Genomic DNA, 19,962 nt, shown 5'->3' on the forward strand with positions numbered 1-19,962 from the left:
CACACACACACACACAGCCCGCAGTCTGCTATTATGTCCCAGCTCTGGTACCTTCCACTCTGGAGAAGATGTGTTGCACTAAGCATGGAGCCGCACTTTGCCTGGGATCAGTCCACATGCATTACTCAACGCCTCACACATTCTCATTCTCTGAATACTAGCACTTCCTCCCATTGTTAGGAAGTTTATTAATAACCAATGTAACAATGAGGATGCCAGCTATCTGATCACCCCATACAGACAAGGGATCTGATAGGCATCTGCCAGCTTTATGGTCCTGGCTCCATTCAACTCAAAACACCACTGCCTTACACTGGTATAAATCACCGTGCTTTTTTTTTTTTTTCCTTTGTTTTCATCCTTTCTTTTTTATTCTCCCTTTATCGCCTTCCTATTATCTCTGTCTAGCCTTTTAAAGTTCTCTGTTATCAGCTGCCTCACCTCTTAGGTCTAATGACAAGCAGGATTCCAGGGGCTTTAATTTTGGTCCTCACCTCGGGCCTCTGCCGATGGGTCCAGCCCTGCAGGCACTGCCCAGGGCTTGGCTTCTGCCCGGGGTGAGTTTGCATTGGACTGTGGAACCAGTGAGAGCTGCCGAGTCTCTTTCTGTGGGATGGATGTTCTGCACTTGTTTGAGCAGGACGGGTCTGAGTCAAAATGGAGACAATAGAACGTTTGTCTCTTTTCACTCTCATATTGGGGAAATAAAACCCAATTGAGTCATTTATACTGATACATTTATGCCCTTAGGTGCTTCCTAGTAAAGGAATATTTACCTACTAAAGAGAGCCAAGACAGAATGGCAATGTGTAATCTAAATGAATGACTTTCCAGTGATGAAATTTTAGACCCTGAAAAAGAAATAGCACTATCAGCTCTCATAGGCATTGCTTTGTTCCCGTTCAGGCCAGCCCTCTCAATATTGCAATAGAATAACAGAATCTTGGAGCCAGAAAGATAAGCCCCCTCATTTCACAGTATAAGAAATGAAAACCATATGAGTTACTCACGAACCGTAGCTTCAAGTAGGTGTTTTACAAGATGCTGATGCTAATTTTTATAATCAATTATTCAATTTCCTCCCTCCCTCCATCCCTCTCTCTCATTATATTCTCCATCATGTGGTGAAAGTGCCATGGAGCCATGGCATCTGGCCAGACACTCCAGGCTATCACTAAAAGATGCCTGCTTCTCACAGAGCTTCCATTTCTACTCTTTTAAGTGAACTGTTTTATTTTTACAATTTCTGACCCTGGTGAAAAGTTTTGTGAGCACCCATTTTTCATGTTAAAAATCACATTGAATTCTCTGAGACTGTCTGCAGGGACCACATGTTCATCCTGCAATCTGCACTGTGGCCCTATTTCCCATGGTCTCTTAGGACGTCTCTCTTTTAAGTAAGGAATTCATAATTGAGGACCTGTAAGGCAAATAAATATGTCTTCATCATAAAGAAGAGTTCAAACCCTTCCCTCGTATTTACTCCTGGGGTGTCTGTCAGAACTTTTCCTGACAGTTTTTACAGAACTGCCGGGAATATGCTGTCTTTTTTTGGTTGTTTTTTTGTTTTGTTTTTTTTCTTTCTTGAAGGCCTTAACAGACAGATTGTCACTTCCTTCACTTACTTTTAGGACAACAGATTTCTTTCTTCTCTGGGGTGCTGTTTGTTTCGAATTTCCCCTCCTCTCAGAGAGGAAAGCACCCCTTCTGTCTTCGGAGACCATTGGCTCGTCATCAGCATTCCATCTGTGTGAAAACAGCTGAGCCACACAGTTCCTGAGGACATGCTTTTCTCGTAGGATGCGCTCTCATATCCGGTGCCGAGCTGTCCAGGGTCTTTTGAAAGATTGGAGCAAATTCTCCATCACAGCTGTATAAGGATATCCTTCCATGTGTTTGCAGGCGGGAAGGGAGCTGCTGTGTGTGCTGGGGATGTCCCCCCACATCCTGCCCAGGGAGCCTTCCACCCACTGGGGGGAGTCTGGAGTTCCCCAGCTGGGTAGAGAATGAGATAAGGGAAGGGGCAGTTTCTCCAGAGGTGGTGGCACACATTTTCCACGTATTTCCACCAATACCGTTCATAGCGTTGGGGAGTTCTCTCAAAAAATTCCCAGATCCACACTGAAAATGACTTTCTGACCTTGAACACATTTCCCAAACTCTCCTGGCCGTGTTTCGGAGGAATTGTCTTCTATGAGGTCAGATCTTTTTCTTCTCCCCTCCGACCCGACGATTGGTGGCCGGCTTCTATAAAATCCTTTGGATTCTGAGAGAAGCGTGATAATAAAATAGCCAAAAACAAAAGATTCAATTTTCAATCTAGTGTCATTCAAATCGGTAGTTACCGAGCAATGACTGGGATGGAAGGTTTACTGGAGAACTAATCTGATGCTGTGTTCTCCTGGCAGCGAAACACAGGGAGCAGCTCACCTGTGCAGATCAGACTGGGGGTGACCTTCAGCTGTCCTGGTTAATTATCTAACTGGCCCCAGGCTGTGGGTCCCCTTTTTATGAGGCAGCTGCTGCCTCTCCCCTTCACGTGGCTTATCTCCTGCCTCCTCCTGGCAGGCAGCTTTTCATGTCCGGGCCCAGGCTCTCTGAGGGCTGGGCCCCCGTCCGGTCACCTGTCTTCCCCCCCCACCTCCCTCACCTGCACACGAAGGTGCTCCAGAGACTTGTCACTGGCACGTCAGAAGAACCCCGGCTCTTCGCCCTCCTCCCTTCTGCCTACACGTTAATCCACGCAGTACTGTGGAGCGAGTCTGGCTGGAAAGGCAGGGATGATGGAGTACTGCACCATTTTTACTGTGGTGACCCTGCAGTGACCGAGACAGAAAGTTCCTCCCCTCGTGGTGTTTCCAGCCCTAGGACCCAGCAGCCCACACAGAGCTGAGTTGGAATCCCAGTTCTACGTCCCAGTGGCTTCTTCTGTGAAAATGGGGACACTGTTTTTGTGAAGATTAAGTGAAGCAGAACATGTAGGAAGCTCCTGTCAGGAGTTCTGTAAAAACCCACTTCCTTTCCCTTCTCCTCCCCGGTTTCCTGATTATATAGAGCCACATACAAATACAAATAACTAAGAATATTCAGGTAGCGCTATGTTCTGAGCTCTGTTCTAAGCGTCTTTCAAGCATTATCTCCTCTAATTCTCCCAACTTCTGAAGAAGTCCTGTTTTCATTGCCTTCTTCTAGGGCAAGGAAACTGAGATGTAGGTCATGCAACGTGGCCAAGTCCTTGCAGGTAGTAAATCGCGGAGCTGGGACACAAGCCCAGACCTGTTAACTCTAAACTACTAGATTGTAGACTTCTGCCTCAGGAGGCCACCAGGCCAACGGATGTTTGCCAAAGCATATTTAGAGCATGGTTTCCTATAAGCTTGAGTACCGTTCTCAACGTTGAGTAACAACAACAGAGTATGTATGTTACTTACATCTTTCAGAAACATTCAAGTCAGCTCTGTTTTTGTTTTGCTTCCTGCGCCATTCATGATGCGTACCTTGGCTACTGTTGGGTCGATCTACAAATTTTGAAATCTCACTCCTCCGACCCCATTATAGAGGTCCCATGCACCTTCCTACTTCATTCATCCCCAAGACAGCCCAGATGAAACTCTTATCTAGCATTCAAGCTCACAGGTATTTGCTTTGGCCTGTTGGTAAGATGACAAAGGAAGTTGTTTAGGCACTCATTGATCGTTAGATGTTCCCTTACAGTTTGAGGCTGACTGTCTCAGTGACTGGGAGAGGGACCAGGGTTGGCAGGTTACTTGTCTTTGCTAGAAGCGGGAGGGCAAAGAAAACAGGGAAGATGGCCCTGTGTGTGTGGTTCCTTTTGGAGGAGCTGCAAAGATGACTGCTAGAGGCAAGAGGGAGCCACCTAAGGATTCGTCAAGTTTGGAGGAATTCTGGAGACTGGGTAACTGGTCATTTCTAGATGACTCTGAGAGGTTAGTAAGTCAAGGTGTTACACCATTTAATAGCAGGTAGGTGATGGAAATCCAGATTTCTTTCCTGTCCTTCAATGTCCCTCTTGAAGATAGCAGCTTTACATCTTTTTATTTCTGAAGGGCTAAGCTTATAACCTTAGAGTGGTCTTGCAGAGGCATATGTGTTCAATTAACTGGAAAGGACAGACCATAGTAACAGCTTCTGTTTGTCATGTCTAGGAGCTGAGTTGAAATTATTTCTGCCTGGAATCATTTTTTATATGCTCATGAACCTTTAGTTTGTACCATGTTTCCCCAAAAATAAGACCGGGTCTTACATTAATTTTTGCTCCAACACTCTATATTTATTCATTTATTCATGTACAAAAGTCTACATTTATTCAAACAGTCACGCCTGGCTGACGATCTTAACTGGGTCTTATGTTTGGGGTAGGGCTTAGATTACAAGCATCCTGAAAATCATGCTAGGGCTTATTTTCCAGTTAGGTCTTATTTTCGGGAAACAAGGTAAGACTGTCATTAACCTGAGCCCCTGAGGCACTTTTCTGATTGGGTTTCTTCCTGCAGTAACTCTGTCACTTGAGGGGATTAGCAGTGACTCTCTGCCTCCTGATTTCTGCCTGACTTGCTGGCCCCCTTTTAGGAGTCAGCCATGCCATTCAGGGATGCCTAGAGGGCATTTGTGGAGGTGGCAGGAACTTTCTGAATGTCACTGAGCACTTGGGGTTCCTTCTCCTGAGCCCCTGAGCTTCTAGCTGTGGAATTGTCCTTGGGGCATTCTTGTCAGTAGGGCATCCTTATCACTGTGGCATCCTTGTCACTGGGACACCCACCTGTCTCCTCGTCGTTGTTATATTTGCCTGGTTGCAGGTAACAGCCCCACAGGCTCAGACTCCACAGGCTCTGAAATAGAGCAACCTGGAGAACTGAGCCCTTGCCCTTGAACAGGGGATTCTCTTTAAAGAAACAAAGGCACTGGGAACCCTTTCTGCAGTGCAATCTGACAAGAACCTAAATGCATGAGACAGGTCAGATTGGAGCTGCCCTAGCTTGAGGTGTGCAGAGTGGGGGCCCCAGAACCCCCACGATTCTCTTGATCCCATTCCCACCCTCATCTACAGCAACCCCAAAGGCATGTCTGCAAACCCAGGGGCTCTAGAAACATAGTTTGAAAATACTGCCTAGACCCATATTGCTCCTTTTAACGGTGAACTTTGGAGCTCAGTGGTATGTTGAAATGCACAGTGAGGTTCTTTTCTTTGACTAATACCTTCCTGAGCAATGGCGAGGAGGGGGTTTCAATGATTTCTCTAATTCTACTGGGGATTTGATGGGATGTGTGTGTGTACACGTATATATGTGCTCACTCATGCTAAATTTTTACCCAAGGTTGAGGGATTACCTATTCCAGGCACAGTGGTGTCTGTCATGTGTGTATTATCTTACTTAGTCTTTTCAACAAATTGAGGAGGGCAAGTCACTTGCCCAAGGTCACACATCTAGTGTGGTTTAGAGTTCATCAAACCCAGAGCTGTTCTACCCACTACTCAGCCATCCAGTTACCACTAAAATGGAAACCCATGTGTCCAGGCCAGGCTGGCTCAGTTTGCAGAAACATTTTCTTTTTCTCATGAAACAATTTCCAGAATAAAGGTGTGAAAGAGCCAGCCTTAATGATGCCAGACACAGACAGGGCCTCTTGAGCCATCCAGCCTGTCTTACGTGGGTTGGGTATTTAGGCTAATTATTATAAACAGTAATAATGGAGGTAGCACTAATGAGCCCTGTAACTCAAGACCAAAACTTAACTAATCTCGTAACTAGAGACAAGATGATCGAAAAACTTGTGCTTTACCTTCTAGAGTTTAACATTGTATGATTTTTGCCATTCTTGCTCGTAGTTAATTCTTAGATTTGACTTAATATAATATCATTTCCTATTGAGAGTTTAGGCGGGGTAGAAGGGAAAACAATGACATTTTCATGTGAACTAGAAACCCTTTCATCTTTCTTGGACCCAAGTTTCCCCAGGCCTGTTTTTTCAGTCTAAAGTCTTGACTTCCTTCCAGTATTATTTTGCATTCTTATTAATTCTTTAGATGATGGAACAGAGAGTACCTCATTAAATTTCCCTATGTCTTCAAATGTGATTGGTGACTATGACCAAGAAAACCAGATTAAGATCCAAAATGATTTAGCTAGGTTGTAGTAGATGGATTTAAACTTGCAGATCGTGCTGATAAGCATGGGTGAATTGACTTAAGGAAGTAAAACACTTGAACCATCCAGAAAGGGGACCCTGTCCAGTCATGTGTCGCTGAACATGACACCCTATGGATTTAGTGCCTGAGAACCATGAGTTAATGGAGATTCGTAAGAGTCACACTTTTTGTACACATTTTTGTTGCTACTGAATACAGAAACCTGTGATTGAAACATGACAAAATCCAGGAAAGAGGTACAAAAATGATTAAAAGGCTTGGAAGGCAGTTCTATAAAGAAATGACTTAGAGGTACCAGGTTTCTTTAGCAAGATGAGGTACAACTTAATTGTAGCATCCAAGTGTACGACTGACAGCACTTATTTGTTTACTCAAGTTAATATTAATGAGCTATTGGGGAGGCATAAAGATGGCACATTCCTGCAATGACTGATTTTCTGTATTTTGAGCTAGAATGGGGCGGGGGAGGAAAAGGAAAAAGCCCAAACTGGGGTTAAAATGTACTGAGACATTGAGAAGTCTTAATTATTAGGGTTATAAGAACCTAGGTGCATGGTAACTGAGGGAATATGGGATTTCCTTCTCAGAGACAAAATAAGACAGTAGAGTAGTATGTTTAAGGGGACAATTTGAGTATGGCAGAGCTTTTGATACAAAGGCAGTCCTTTCTAACCTTATTCTGAGATGCCTGCTTTACCATTACAAGAAACAGACCAAGTGACTCTGGGAATTCGCTTGGGTTAGTCTCATATCTGTCAACCATTCACTGAATTGTCCAGCAATGTTTCCTATGGAAATAGCATTCCTCCCCTCTTCTCCAAAAAATTCCACTGGAATTTTTATTGGGGTTGGAATGATTCTATTGTTTAATTCCTGGAGAACTGAGACCTTGATAATGTTAAGGTTCTAATCCATGACCACGGTTCATCTCTCTGTTGTTTGTCGTTGTTTTTTTTATTTTTTTGTTTTTCAATTACAGTTGACATGCAATATTATTCAAGATTGAAAGCTAGGTTCTATTTTATTTAGAAAAAATGGGCTTCCTACACCTTCTGTCGTTTTTTATTGAGATATAAATCACATTTAACATTGTATTCAATTTGATATGTGTATATGTTCCAAAATAATCACTACAATAAGTTTACTTAACATTCAAACCACACATAGGTACAAATTGTTTCTATTGTGATAAGAACTTTTAAGATTTACTCTCTTAGCAACTTTCAAATATACAATACGGTATAGTTAGCTATAATCATGCTGTGCATTACATCCCTAGGACTTATTTGTCTTATAACTGAAAGTTTGTACCTTTTGACCCCCTTCACCCATGTGCCTATTCTCCATCCTGTCTCTGGCTACAACCAATCTGTTCTTTGTTTCTATGATTTCAGGATTTTTTTTCTTACACTCCACATATAAAGGCGATCAGATGGTATTTGTCTTTCCTCTGACTGACTTGCTTCACTTAGCACAGTGCCCTCAAGCACTGTCCATGTTGTTGCAAATGGCAGCATTTCCTTGTTTTTAAATGGCTGAGTAATATTCCATTGTATGTACACACCACATTTTTCTTTATTCATCTGTTGATGGGCACTTAGTTTGATTCCGTATCTTCGCTACTATAAATGACGCTGCAATGAACATAGGGGTGCATATATCTTTTTGTGTTAGTGTTTTGGATTTCTTCGGATAAATACCCAGAAATAGAATTGCTGGGTCATAAGGTAGTTCTATTTATAATTTTTTGAGGAACATCCATACTGTTTTCCACAGTGGCTGCACCAATTTGCAGTCTCACCAACAATGTACAAAGGTTCCCTTTTCTTACATCTCCAGCACTTGTTTGTTGATTTATTGAGGATAGCCATTCTGACGGGTGTGAGGTGATACCTTATTGTGGTTTTAATTTGCATTACTCTGATGACTAGTGAAGTTGTCATCTTTCCATATGTCTATTAAGGACCTCTGCACATTTTTAAATCAAATTGTTTATTTTAGTTTGTGTGTTAAGTTGTATGAGTTCCTTATATATTTTGGATATTAACCCTTTACCAGAAGTATCATTGGAAAGTATCTTCTCCAATGCAGTAGGTTCTCTCTTCGTTTTGTTGATGGTTTCCTCCACTGTGCAAAAACTCTTTAGTTTGATGTAGTCCCATTTGTTTATTCTTTTGTTTCCCTTGCCTAAGGAAACATATCCAAAAAAATATTGCTAACAGTAATGTCAAATAGTTTACTGCCTTTGTTTTCTTATTGTTTTATGGTTTGGAGTCTTACACTGAAGTCTTTAAATCCATTTTTTATTCTTGTACATGGTATAAAACAAGTGATCCAGTTTCATTCTTTTGCGTGTATCTGTCCAGTCTCCCAACACCATTTATTGAGGAGACTGTCTTTACCTCATTGTATATTCTTGCCTCCTTTGTCATAGGTTAATTGACCATATAGGTGTGGGTTTATTTCTGAGCTCTCCATTCTGTTCCATTGATCTGTGTGTTTGTATGCCAGTACCATGCTGTTTTGATTACTATAGCCTTCTAGTATAGTTTAATAATCAGGTAGCATGATACCTACAACTTTTGGGGGGGGGTTGTCTTTTATATTTTTAAATTAAAGTTATTGGGGTGACAATGGTTAATAAAATTACATAGGTTTCAAACGTGCATTTCTATAATACATCACCTATATATCACATTGTGTGCTCACCACCCAGAGTCAGTTCTCCTTCCATCACCATGTATTTGACCCTATTTACCCTTTTCTACCTCCCCCCTCACCCTCTGGAAACCACAAAACTGTTGTCTGTGTCTATGTTTTGTTTTTATCTATTTATTTTATCTATTTGTTTCTTTATTTGCTTGTCTTGTTCCTTTGTTGCTTTCAGTTTTATATCCCACATATGAGTGAAGCCATATGGTTCTCAACTTATTCTGTCTGACCTCTTTCGCTTAGCATAATAATCTCAAGATCCATCCATGCTGTCACAAATGGCAGTATTTTATCTTTTCTTATGGCAAATTAGTATTCCATTGTGTATATATACCACATCTTCTTTATACAATCATCTATCAAAAGACACTTTGGTTGTTTCCATGTCTTGGCCATCATAAACAATGCTGCAGTGAACATCGGAGTGTATATATCTTTATGGATAAATGTTTCCAGATTTTTTTTTGTGGTGGATACCCAGGAGAGGATTGCTGGGTCATATGATAATTCTAGTCTTAAGTTTTTGAGGAGCCTCCGTACTGTTTTCCATAGTGGCTGTACGAATTTACATTCCCACCAGCAGTGTATAAAGGTTCCTTTTTCTCTACAGTCTCTCCAACACTTATTATTACGTCTTGTTGATGACAGCCATTCTAACAGGTGTGAGGTGATACCCCATTGTGGTTTTGATTTGCATTTCCCTAATAGCCAGTGAAGTTGAGCATTTTTTCATAGATCTGTTGGCCGTTTGTATGTCTTCTTGGGAGAAGTGTCTGTTCAGGTCCTCTGCCCATTTTTTCATTGGATTGTTGGGTTTTTTGTTGTTGAGTTGTATGAGTTCTTTATATGTTTTGGATATTAGCCCCTTATCAGAGGTGTTTTTTTTCAAATATCTTCTCCCATTCAGTTGGTTGTCTTTGTTTTGTTGATGGTTTCTTCTGCTGTGCAGAAGCTTTTTAGTTTGATATAGTCCCATCCATTCATTTATTTTAGCGCTTACTTCCCTTGTGTTTGAGGTCAAATTCATAAAATCCTCTTTGAACCCAAGGTCTATAAGTTTAGTGCCTGTGCTTTCTTCTATGCAATTTATTGTTTCAGGTCTTGTGTTTAAGTCAGATCCATTTTGAATTAATTTTGGTATATGGTGACAGATAGCAGTCTAGTTTCATTTTGTTTTTCTTTCTGAAGATTTCTTTGGCTATTCAAGTCCCTTTGTGCTTCCATATAAGTTTTTTTATTATTTGTTCTAGTTCTGTGAAAAATGCTATTGCTATTTTGATGGGGATTGCTTTGAATCTGTAGATTGCTTTGGATAGTATGGACATTTTAATGATGTTACTTTGTCCTATCCATGAACACAGTATATGTTTCCATTTATGTGTATCTTCTTCAGTGTCTAATGGTTTTCTGAGTTCAAGTCTTTTACCTCCTTTGTTAAAATTATTCCTAGGTATTTTATTCTTTTTGATGCAGTTGTAAATGGTATTGTTTTCCTAATTTCTCTTTCTGATAGATCATTATTGATGTATAAAAATGCAACGGATTTCTGAATATTAATTTTGTATCCTGCTACTTTGCTGAATTCATTTATTAGTTCTAATAGTTTTTTTGTGTGAATTCTTTAGGGTTCTGTCGTATAGGATCATGTCATCTGCAAATGATAGTTTTACTTCTTCCTTTCCATCATGGATGCCTTTTATTTCTTGTCTGATTGCTGTGGCTAGGACTTCCAATACTATATTGAATAGAAGTGGTGAAAGTGGACATCCTTATCTTGTTCCTGATCTTAAAGAGAAGGCTTTCAGCTTTTCACCATTGAGTATGATGTTAGCTCTTGGTTTGTCATATATGGCCTTTATTATGTTGAGGTATATTCCCTCTATCCCCACTTTGCTTAGTTATTTTTAATCATAAGTGAATGTTGTATTGTGTCAAATATTTTTTCTTCATCTATTGATATGATCATATGATTTTTATCTTTCATTTTGTTCATGTGATATATCACATTAATTGATTTGCATATTTGAACCAGGCCTGCATCCCAGGAATAAATCCCCCTTGATCATGGTGTATGATCTTTTTAATGTATTGCTGAATTCAGTTTGCTATTATTTTGTTGAGAGTTTTTGCATCTGTGTTCATCAGGGTTATTGGCCTGTATTTTTTTTTTTTTGTAGTGTCTCTGTCTGGTTTTGGTATCAGGGTATGCTGGTTTCATAAAATTAGTTTGGGAGCCTTCCATCCTCTTAAATTTTTTTGAATAGTTTGAGAAGGATAGATGTTAATTCTTTGAATGTCTGGGAAAATGCACCTGTGAAGCCATCTGGTCCAGGACTTTTCTGTGTTGGGAGATTTTTGGCTACTGATTTGATTTTATTAGTAGTTATTGATCAAATTTTCTCTTTCATCCCGATTCAGCCTTGGAAGATTGTATGATTCTAGAAATGTATCCATTTCTTCCATGTTGTCCAATGTAGTCACTATCTTTCACTTCTGATTTTATTTATTTGGGCCCTCTCTTTCTTTCTGATGATGCTGGCTAAAGTTTTGTCAGTTTTACTTTATCTTTTCAAAGAACCAGCCTCTTGGTTTCATCAATCTTTTCTATTGTGTTTTTAGACTCTATTTTGTTTATTACCACTCTGATCTTTATTATTTCCTTCCTTCTACTCACTTTGTCCTTTGTCCTTTTTCTAGTTCCTGTAGGTGGAACGTTAGATTGTTTATTTTAGATTTTTCTTATTTTTTTGAGGTCAGCCTGTATTGCTAAAAATTTTCTTCTTAGAACTACTTTGACTATGTCCCATGGGATTTGGGATCATTGTGTTTTCATTTGTCTCAAGGTATCTTTTCATTTCTTCCTTGATCTCATTGTTAAACCGTTCATTGTTTCCTAGCATGTTATTTAGCCTTTGTGTGTGTGTGTGTGTGTGTGTTTCAGTTTTCTTCTTGTAACTGATTTCTAGTCTCATACCATTGTGATTGGAGAAGATGCTTCATATGATTTCAATCTTCTTAAATTTATTGAGCCTTGTTTTGTGGTCTAACATGTGGTTATCCTGGAAAATGTTCCATGTGCGCTTGAAAAGAATGTATATTATTCTTCTTTTGGGTGAGAAGCTCTAAAATTATCAATTAAGTCCATCTGGTCTAATGTGTCATTTAAGGCTACTGCTTACTTGTTGATTTTTCTGTCTGGATGATCTGTCCATTGGTGACAATGTGGTGTTAAAGTCCCCTACTATGACTGTATTACTGTTGATCTGTCCCTTTATGTATGTTAGGAATTACTTTATGGATTTAGGTGCTCCTATATTGTGTGTGTAAATGTTAACGAGAGTTATATCCTCTTGTTGGATTGATGCCTTTATCATTATGAAATGCCCTTCTTTGTCTCTTGTTATAGCCCTTGTTTTTAAAGTCTTTCTACCTCCTGGTTTTTTTTTCATTGCCATTTGCATGAAATACCTTTTTTTATCTTTTTACTTTCAGTCTGTGTATGTCTTTCGATCTGAAGTGGGTCTCTTGTAGGCAGCATATGTACAAGTCTTAGTTTTTTAAATCCATTCAGCCACCCTGTCTTTTGGTTGGAGCATTTAGCTCATTAACATTTAAAGTAATTATTCATAGGTATGTAGTTATTCCCATTTGATTGTTTTCTGATTGTTTTTGTATTCTCTGTTCCTTTCTTATGCTCTTGCTCTCTTCTCTTGTATGTTGTTAACTTTCTATAGTGTTGTTTTTCGATTCCTTTCTCTTTGTATTTTGTGTATCTCTTGTAGATGTTCGGTTTGTGGTTACCATGTGCTTCATACATATCAAGCTATGTTTATAGCAGTCTTTTTTAAGGTGATGGTCACTTAAGTTTCACACATTCTAAAATCACTACAATTTTTACTCTCCCCTTTGTTTATGGTTTTGTCCTTATTTTTTACTTCTTTGGTGCATGTGTTTGTGTGTATCCCTTTATTTGTTAATGTAATTATACCTGGTCTTCCTACTTATGCTTTTAACCTTTGTACTTTATAGTTGGTTGATCCACTGCTTTTACTAAGTGTTTGCCTTTGTCAGTGAGAATTTTTTCCTTTCCTATATTTTCTTATTCATATTTTTTATCTTTTCTTTTTTACTTAAAGAAATCCCTTTAACATTTGATGGCGATGAATTCCTTTGGCTTTTTCTTGCATGGGAAAGTATTTATTTCTCCTTCAAGTCTAAATGATAGCCTTGCTGGGTAGAGTAATCTTGGTTGTAGGTCCTTACTTTTCACCACTTGGAATATATCCTGCCACTCCCTTCTTGCCTGCAAAGTTTCTGTTGAGAAATCAGCTGACAGTCTTATGGGAGCTCCCTTGTAGGTAACTAACTGCTTTTCTCTTGCTACTTTTAAGATTCTCTCTTTGTCTTTAACCTTTGGCACTTTAATTATGATGTGTCTTGGTGTGAGCCTCTTTGGATTCTTCTTGTTTGGGACTCTCTGTGCTTCCTGGACTTGTATGTCTATTTCCTTTGCCAGATTAGGGAAGTTTTCAGTCATGATTTCTTCAAGTAGGTTTTTGATCCCTTGCTGTCTCTCTTCTTTTGGTACCTCAGTGATGCAAATATTGGTACATTTAATGTTGTCCCAGAGATCCTGTGAACTATTCTCGTTTTGTTTAATTCTTTTTTCTTCTTGCTGTTCGGTGTGGGGTTTTCTGCTACCTTGTCTTCCAGATTGCTAATTTGATCCTCCTTCATCTAAGCTGCTTTTGATTACCACTAATGTGTTTTTCATTTCCATTACTGTGTTCCTTATTTATGACTGGTTCTTTTTTATGGTTTCTATCTCTTTGTTCAGGTTCTCAATGAGTTTATCAATTCTTCCCCTGTGTTAATTGAGCATCTTTATAACCAGTGTTTTGAACTGTATCTGGAAGATTGCTTGCCTCCATTTCATTTAGTTCTTTTTCTGAAGTTTAGTCCTATTTTTTCATTTGGGGTATGTTTCTTTGTCTCTTTATATTGGCCGACTCCCTATGTTTGTTTCTATGTATTAGGTAGATCTACTATGTCTCCTAGTCTTGGCAGAGTGGCCTTATGTAATAGGTGTCCTATGAGGCCCAGGGCACAATCTCTCTGTTCACCTGAACTGGATGCTCCAATAGTGTTACGTGTGTTCTAGTTGCACTTTGATTACTGTTGGCACATCAGTGGGTGAGATTGACCCTCAGGCTGACTGGCTGTGAGGGCTGGTCATGACTGCAGCACACAAGCTTTTGTGCAAGAACTGTCCCCACAGAGCAGGAGTAGCTTTAGCAGGGCTCTGGTGCCATCCAAGTCTACCCTTCAGGTGTGTCATTTGTGGAGCTGGTTGGGTGGTGCTCTGGTGTGTTCTGAAGCTGGCCACCAGGTGTGTTGGTTGTGCAGCCTTTTGGGAGGGGCTGCAGTGCAGGCCAAAGTTAGCTGCCATTTGGCCCAGCTTAGGGTCACCTCTGGGAGCTACAGTGTGTTCTTTGGTTGCCGCTTGTGCTGGGCTTGGAGGTGCTTGGGAGAGTCTATGCTGAGAACTAGAGGCAGGCTGCCACTAGTACTGAGCTTGGGACCCTTTTGTGGCACCATTATATGAGCCGAGGCCAGTCACCTCTTCAGCTGAGTTTGTGGCCAGTTAGTTGAAGCTATATTGCAAGCCAACACTGGCCGCAGCCTATGCCAGGCTTAGGGCCACCTGATGGAAGTTACAATACAAGTTGAGACCTGTCACCTTTCCTATTAGGCTTGGGGCTGAAGAGCAAGGCCAGCCGATGCTTGTTTGGGGTTTGTGAACCTTTGAGAGATTTTTAGGAAAGTCTGCAGCAAGAACCAAGGCAGGAGGCTCCTGTGGAAAAGCCACTACAAGCAGCTTGAGCCTGGCGTGCGAGTTGTGTAGTGTGGGGTCTCGGAATCACCAGGGTGGGGCAAATGGTGTTAGCCAGGTTAGTGGAAAGGTCAAATTTGGCACCTGCTAGGGCTTCCATCCCAGGGGAGATCCCCCACCCACTAATGCCCCTCCAGCCCTAGCTCTGAAGCCAATCAATTCAGGTCCTCCCTGTGTGTTTCTTGTGCTTTTTGATTTGGTGGAACTTAGGAACAAGTGTTTGTGAGCGAGTGAGTCTGTGTGCGGGCCATTTAAGAAGATGCCTGAGTTCCCAACAGCCCTCCATCTCACCCGGATGGAATCGCCACTATTTTCCACAGCCAGATGTTGTGGGCACTCCTCTCCCCAGTACTGGTGCCCCAGGCTGGGAAGCCTGATGTGGGGCTGGGACTCCTCATTCCTCAGGGGTACCTCCATGGCCAAGCTATCCCTTCCAGTTCTTAACCTCTACATGAAGGTGTGGGACCAGCCCATTCTGCAACTCCTCCCCTCCTACCCATCTCAAGATGGCTTCTTCTGTATGTCCTTAATATTAGGACTTCTATTCAGCTAGACTTCAAGTCGTTCTAAATGAAGGTTGTAGTTTTGATGTGTTCATGGGAGAAGGTGAGCGCAGTGTTTACCTGCTCCGCCATCTTGGCCTGAAGTCTCATCTCTCTATTGTTTTGGGTCTTCAGTTTTTCTCAGCTAGTATTACAATTTTCATTGTAAAGATCTTGCACATCTTTCATTAGATTTCTCCCTAGGTATTCAATGTTGTTTGTTTCTGTTGCAAATGGCATCATGTGAGCCCTTTGAATGCACACCCAGTATCACCCGTCCATTTCTAACACTTCTGCTCTCCATGGGCCTGAGAAACAAAGTAATAATCAGCTTTTCCTTCTCCAGGGAGTCAGTGCATCTTGTCAAACCCATCAAGGTAGAAAAGGTGTAATAGTTTCACTGCAGGAAGCCTAATTCAGAATCTAAACATTGCAGCCCAGAAATTATTCTTTTGGTCTAACCTAAACCTATCCAGTTGGCATTTCAGCTTATTTTCTTTTAGTTTGATTCACAGTTTGCCTTCCACAAAGGTTTCATATCTAGCAGTCCACTATTTGAATCATCATGCAGATATTTCTGCCATGTTTTAAAAATATGTGTAACCTTTATTAGGAGGACATTTACTCATGATACAGTATTATGTTAAAAAATACAATAAAAATCTAACATTTTTTAAATGTACGTGCTTCGATAAAAAGGTCAAAAGAAAATGCATGACAGTGGTTATCTCTGGGTGCCTAGCTTGTGGACTATTTTTTGTACATGTCTACATTTTCAAAATGTTTATGATAATCATGCACTGCCTTTGTACTAAGTAAAAAAAACCCTAGCATTTTAAAATGGAAAAACAATTAGAGCTACATATTAAAATTGCTGGCTTGAACTTCACTTTCCCCTTTCATTGTGTGAAGTCTATTAAAATTTGCTGGTGCCATTAAAACAGGTAGGCGACATATCTTAAGATAATCAAAAAAGAGAAACTTCCTTTTCAGGTGTGTTGATTCCCCTGCCAGTGCTTCTGACTAGCTATACGTTCCGCTAAGTGCTGAGAATTCGCTCCTTGCACTTGGAACCCGGCAACACCTGTTTCATTTCACACTCTCTTGATTCCTGGGTAAATCCCAGATCCACCGTGTGGGCTCGAGTTCAGTTCCTCAGTGGTCCAGATGTGTGTCCCCCCCGTCAGCTGGCCTAGTAACCCCACTGTTTATTGACAGGTTCTCAGGAATCAGATAGCTCTCAGTCTGCCAAGAAAGACATGTTGGCTGCCTTGAAGTCCCGGCAGGAAGCTCTGGAGGAAACGCTACGCCAGCGGCTGGAGGAGCTCAAGAAACTCTGCCTCCGAGAAGCTGTAAGCAGTTACCATTTCATCCCGGGGAAATCTGTGTTGTCTGTGCCCTCATCTGTCTTCCCATATTTATAAACGGCAATGGTGGGGATTATACAGAAAGCGTAAGAGGGAAGCACAACCTCTCCTGATACACAAATATGGGAAACGCCCAACCCCTGGCATGTCCCCCATCAGAAACAGTAGTGGACATTCGTGCGACACTAGGAGACCAGTTAAAGCGGGTTCTCTCAAAGTCCCAAGTGGGGCCCCACTAGAGGCCAAATGACAAGTAATAATAACTGTCATGGTAGCCCCTGTAAATAATAACGGTGTTTGCATGGTGCCTCTTAGTTCATGAAGCATCTCCTCCTACGATCTTACCTCCTGGAATATAATGGCTTGCCACCCTCTTCTGAAGATTTTCTGTCTGAGTTTACTGTTGTGATGACTTTCGTTTCTCTTAAGGCTGTTTAAGATTTATCTTTGGAAATTATACTGAGAAGCATCACTGGGGATCAACAAGGAAACCAGGATTTCACTTGCTATATAATCCCCTTTAAAACTCATCATCTAGAATGACACTCTTTTTTGAAAAAAATGAAACCTTCGCCTGGTGATATTTTTAAGTTTTATGCAAGCCCGGTACACACTGGTCTCCAGTTTCATTGGGATTCAGAGGCTGCGACAGGCCACCATTGTATTTATTTAAATGTTCATTTCCACCTTCCTCTGTTTATTCCACAGCTCTCTGTTAGTATGCTTGAAGAACTGAATTTTCAATGCAACACACATTACTGTGCCTGCGTGTGTGCGTGCACGCGTTTGTGCATGCACGCGTGTGTGCATGTGCTTGCACACGGAGATTATAGTCCACGTAACATTACACAGAGCTGTGGTGTAAACAGTTGAGAGTGGGAAATGTAAAGAGGTTCCCAAACTGTAGTCCCCTCCCCCAAATCCTAGTGCCTTGCTGCAGACAGAATGAACAAGGGGCCGTAGAGTGAGATCACATTACATTTCAACTTGGCTTAATTACGCTCTGGATTGATTTAAACCGGAGCCAGCTCAAAGCAGACCCCCATTCACACAAACCCATTGCAAGCCTTAGGAAATCAAGTGGCCTGGCTGGAGGGGATGGGCTCTGTGGTGCCGTTAATATTAGCAACCTTTGCATAAAGAACGTGCTGGAAGGGTTGGAAAAATACAGGTTTGGGTGTCTGCGTTTAATAATTTGTAAAGCCTTATTTTGTTTTTAATGGAGGCAGTGTCCCTAAGCCCAGCAGGGAGCCAGCCTAAGAGAACTGGAGAAACATGGCAGGGCAAGGTTAGCATGCGTTAAGAAAGGCCTCACTGTCTGCCTTAAAAATAAAAACAAACTAAGGAAAACAAAGCTCCAGCTTCTTACAATGCTGACAGCAGAAAACAGGACTTGAGCGGAAGAAATAACCTCACTGACCGCAGGCAGACTGCTCCTGGGCTGGCTCCCACCACTGCGTCCCCACTCATCTCCTCATCTGTGATCAGTGAGGGGAGAGCCTTCTAGCTCTGGGTTCCATATCACACACACCGCACCCCTCAGCTCAGAATATGGAGAAGCACTCTTTGTCCCTTGGGGAGCCAGCGGGGCAGCCAGAACCAGGTGGAGTGGGAGCATTTGGCAGAAATAACAATAGAAGAGGAACCGAGCCAAGCCCCCACACCAGTGCATGAAATTCCTCCTTCCCCACGTGGCTCTGGTTACAAGTGAAATCAGATTAAATGTGGAGAATCGAGGCCTTGACTCAGATACCTTCAAGCAGATGGTGAAAAATCAAGTAGCCCCATTTTTTTAACATATTTTGTTTTTAAAGCCACAGGTATTTTAGACTTACAAATCAGTGGCCATGTTAACAACTTGCCCCTACTTTTTTTTTTATAAGTTTCAGGGAGAAAAAGAAAGTCCTAACATTATAAAATCCTCAGTATGTGTGTTATTTATAGGCTGACTTTTAGGGAAGGAGATGAAAACATTGCAGAATAAACATATAAAGACTTTGGTTACATTTGAACCATGAGAGCGAGAGAAGGAAGGGGAGAGGGAGGGAGGGAGGAAGGAAGGAAGGAAGGAAGGAAGGAAGGAAGTTAGTTAGTTACAGAACACTTCATACTCAGATAGTTGGTCATTGTGCTCTGAAATGCTTACAGTGAGGAATGAAAAGGCCATGAGTTCGCTTCCCCGAGGCCTGAACACAGGAGGGAAGGGGCGCAGGGGAACAGGGAGTGGGGTGCTTGTGCATGCCATTGCACGTACCCATACACCCCAGTGCGTTTGTGTACACACACTCCAGAGCACACACACACCAGTGCACACACAACCCTGTGCACACACGTACACAATTTCTCCAGGGCGTGCACACCCCCCCCCAGTGTGAGCGTGCACACGCACAGAGTGGTGGGCAAGAAGGCCCAGGTCACCCCTCGTCTCAGCATTTGGGCCAGCGCCTGGAATCTGTTGGTTGGGGATACTGACAGTGGGCCGCCCAGCACAAAAGCTTTTTGTGTGAATGAGGGACTGCGAGTTCTTCTTGAGTCCGTGCAGCACAGGCGTTGGTTTGGGACTAGAAACCAGGGCTGGACTTTTTGCCTGGAGGTACCAGCTGTGCCATTGGAGGCGCACAGTGGCTCCCCCAGGGTTTCCTGGTCCCCTGGAAGTGACTTCTTGCAGCTGATGCCTTGGCTTCACCACGTGGATTAGCTGCTGACTCAGGTTTGATCTTTACTCTGCCCAGGCACAGCCCCTCTCACAGAGCCCAGTGGCTCAGTGCCACTTCAGACTCATTCCATGGACCTCATTGTTTGCAGGATCAGTGTCACTATGGCGGTCTGTCAACTAAGTTCACCATCAATATCCTCACGGCAATTAGATTTCCAGAGCCCAAAATACACAACAGATCTGTTTTAACAAACTTATCAATAATATGAGTTGTGTTTCCAGTGTCTACTGAAACTCTTATTTGTATACATTTAATACCAGCCTGTTCCCTGAGCATCTGGCCTGAGTGGAATTATCATTTTTGGTTTCTAATTTCCATCATATGCATTTTTCTGGGATTTGCCATCTAGATACCACTCTTCCTAAGAAAGCCTGTTTGAAAGCCGTTTTGATCTGAGATAATTGTGACGGAATATTTGACACACAGGAAAGAGTGCAGGAGCTGGAAAGCCTGGAGATCACGTGTTGGCTCTGCCCCTGACTGGCTGTGCAGCCCCGCCTCGCACACAGTGGGCACACAGGAGACTCTGGGGAAACTAGCAAATGAATGAAATGCAGGTTTT

At 41.8% G+C, this 19,962-nt stretch overlaps 1 protein-coding gene across 1 annotated transcript in view; it reads left to right on the plus strand.

Annotated features, from left to right (window-relative positions):
- The window catches only part of FRMD4A (FERM domain containing 4A), a 327,824-nt gene that overhangs the window by 279,515 nt on the left and 28,347 nt on the right, over positions 1-19,962 (plus strand). Inside the window, exon 20 of the mRNA XM_019663415.1 lies at positions 16,535-16,668. Coding sequence (XP_019518960.1) covers positions 16,535-16,668 — 134 coding nt within the window. The remainder of the gene's footprint in view (positions 1-16,534; positions 16,669-19,962) is intronic.

This window comes from Hipposideros armiger, unplaced genomic scaffold (genome assembly GCF_001890085.2).
Source record: "Hipposideros armiger isolate ML-2016 unplaced genomic scaffold, ASM189008v1 scaffold_390, whole genome shotgun sequence".
In the NCBI taxonomy this organism is placed as follows: domain Eukaryota; kingdom Metazoa; phylum Chordata; class Mammalia; order Chiroptera; family Hipposideridae; genus Hipposideros; species Hipposideros armiger.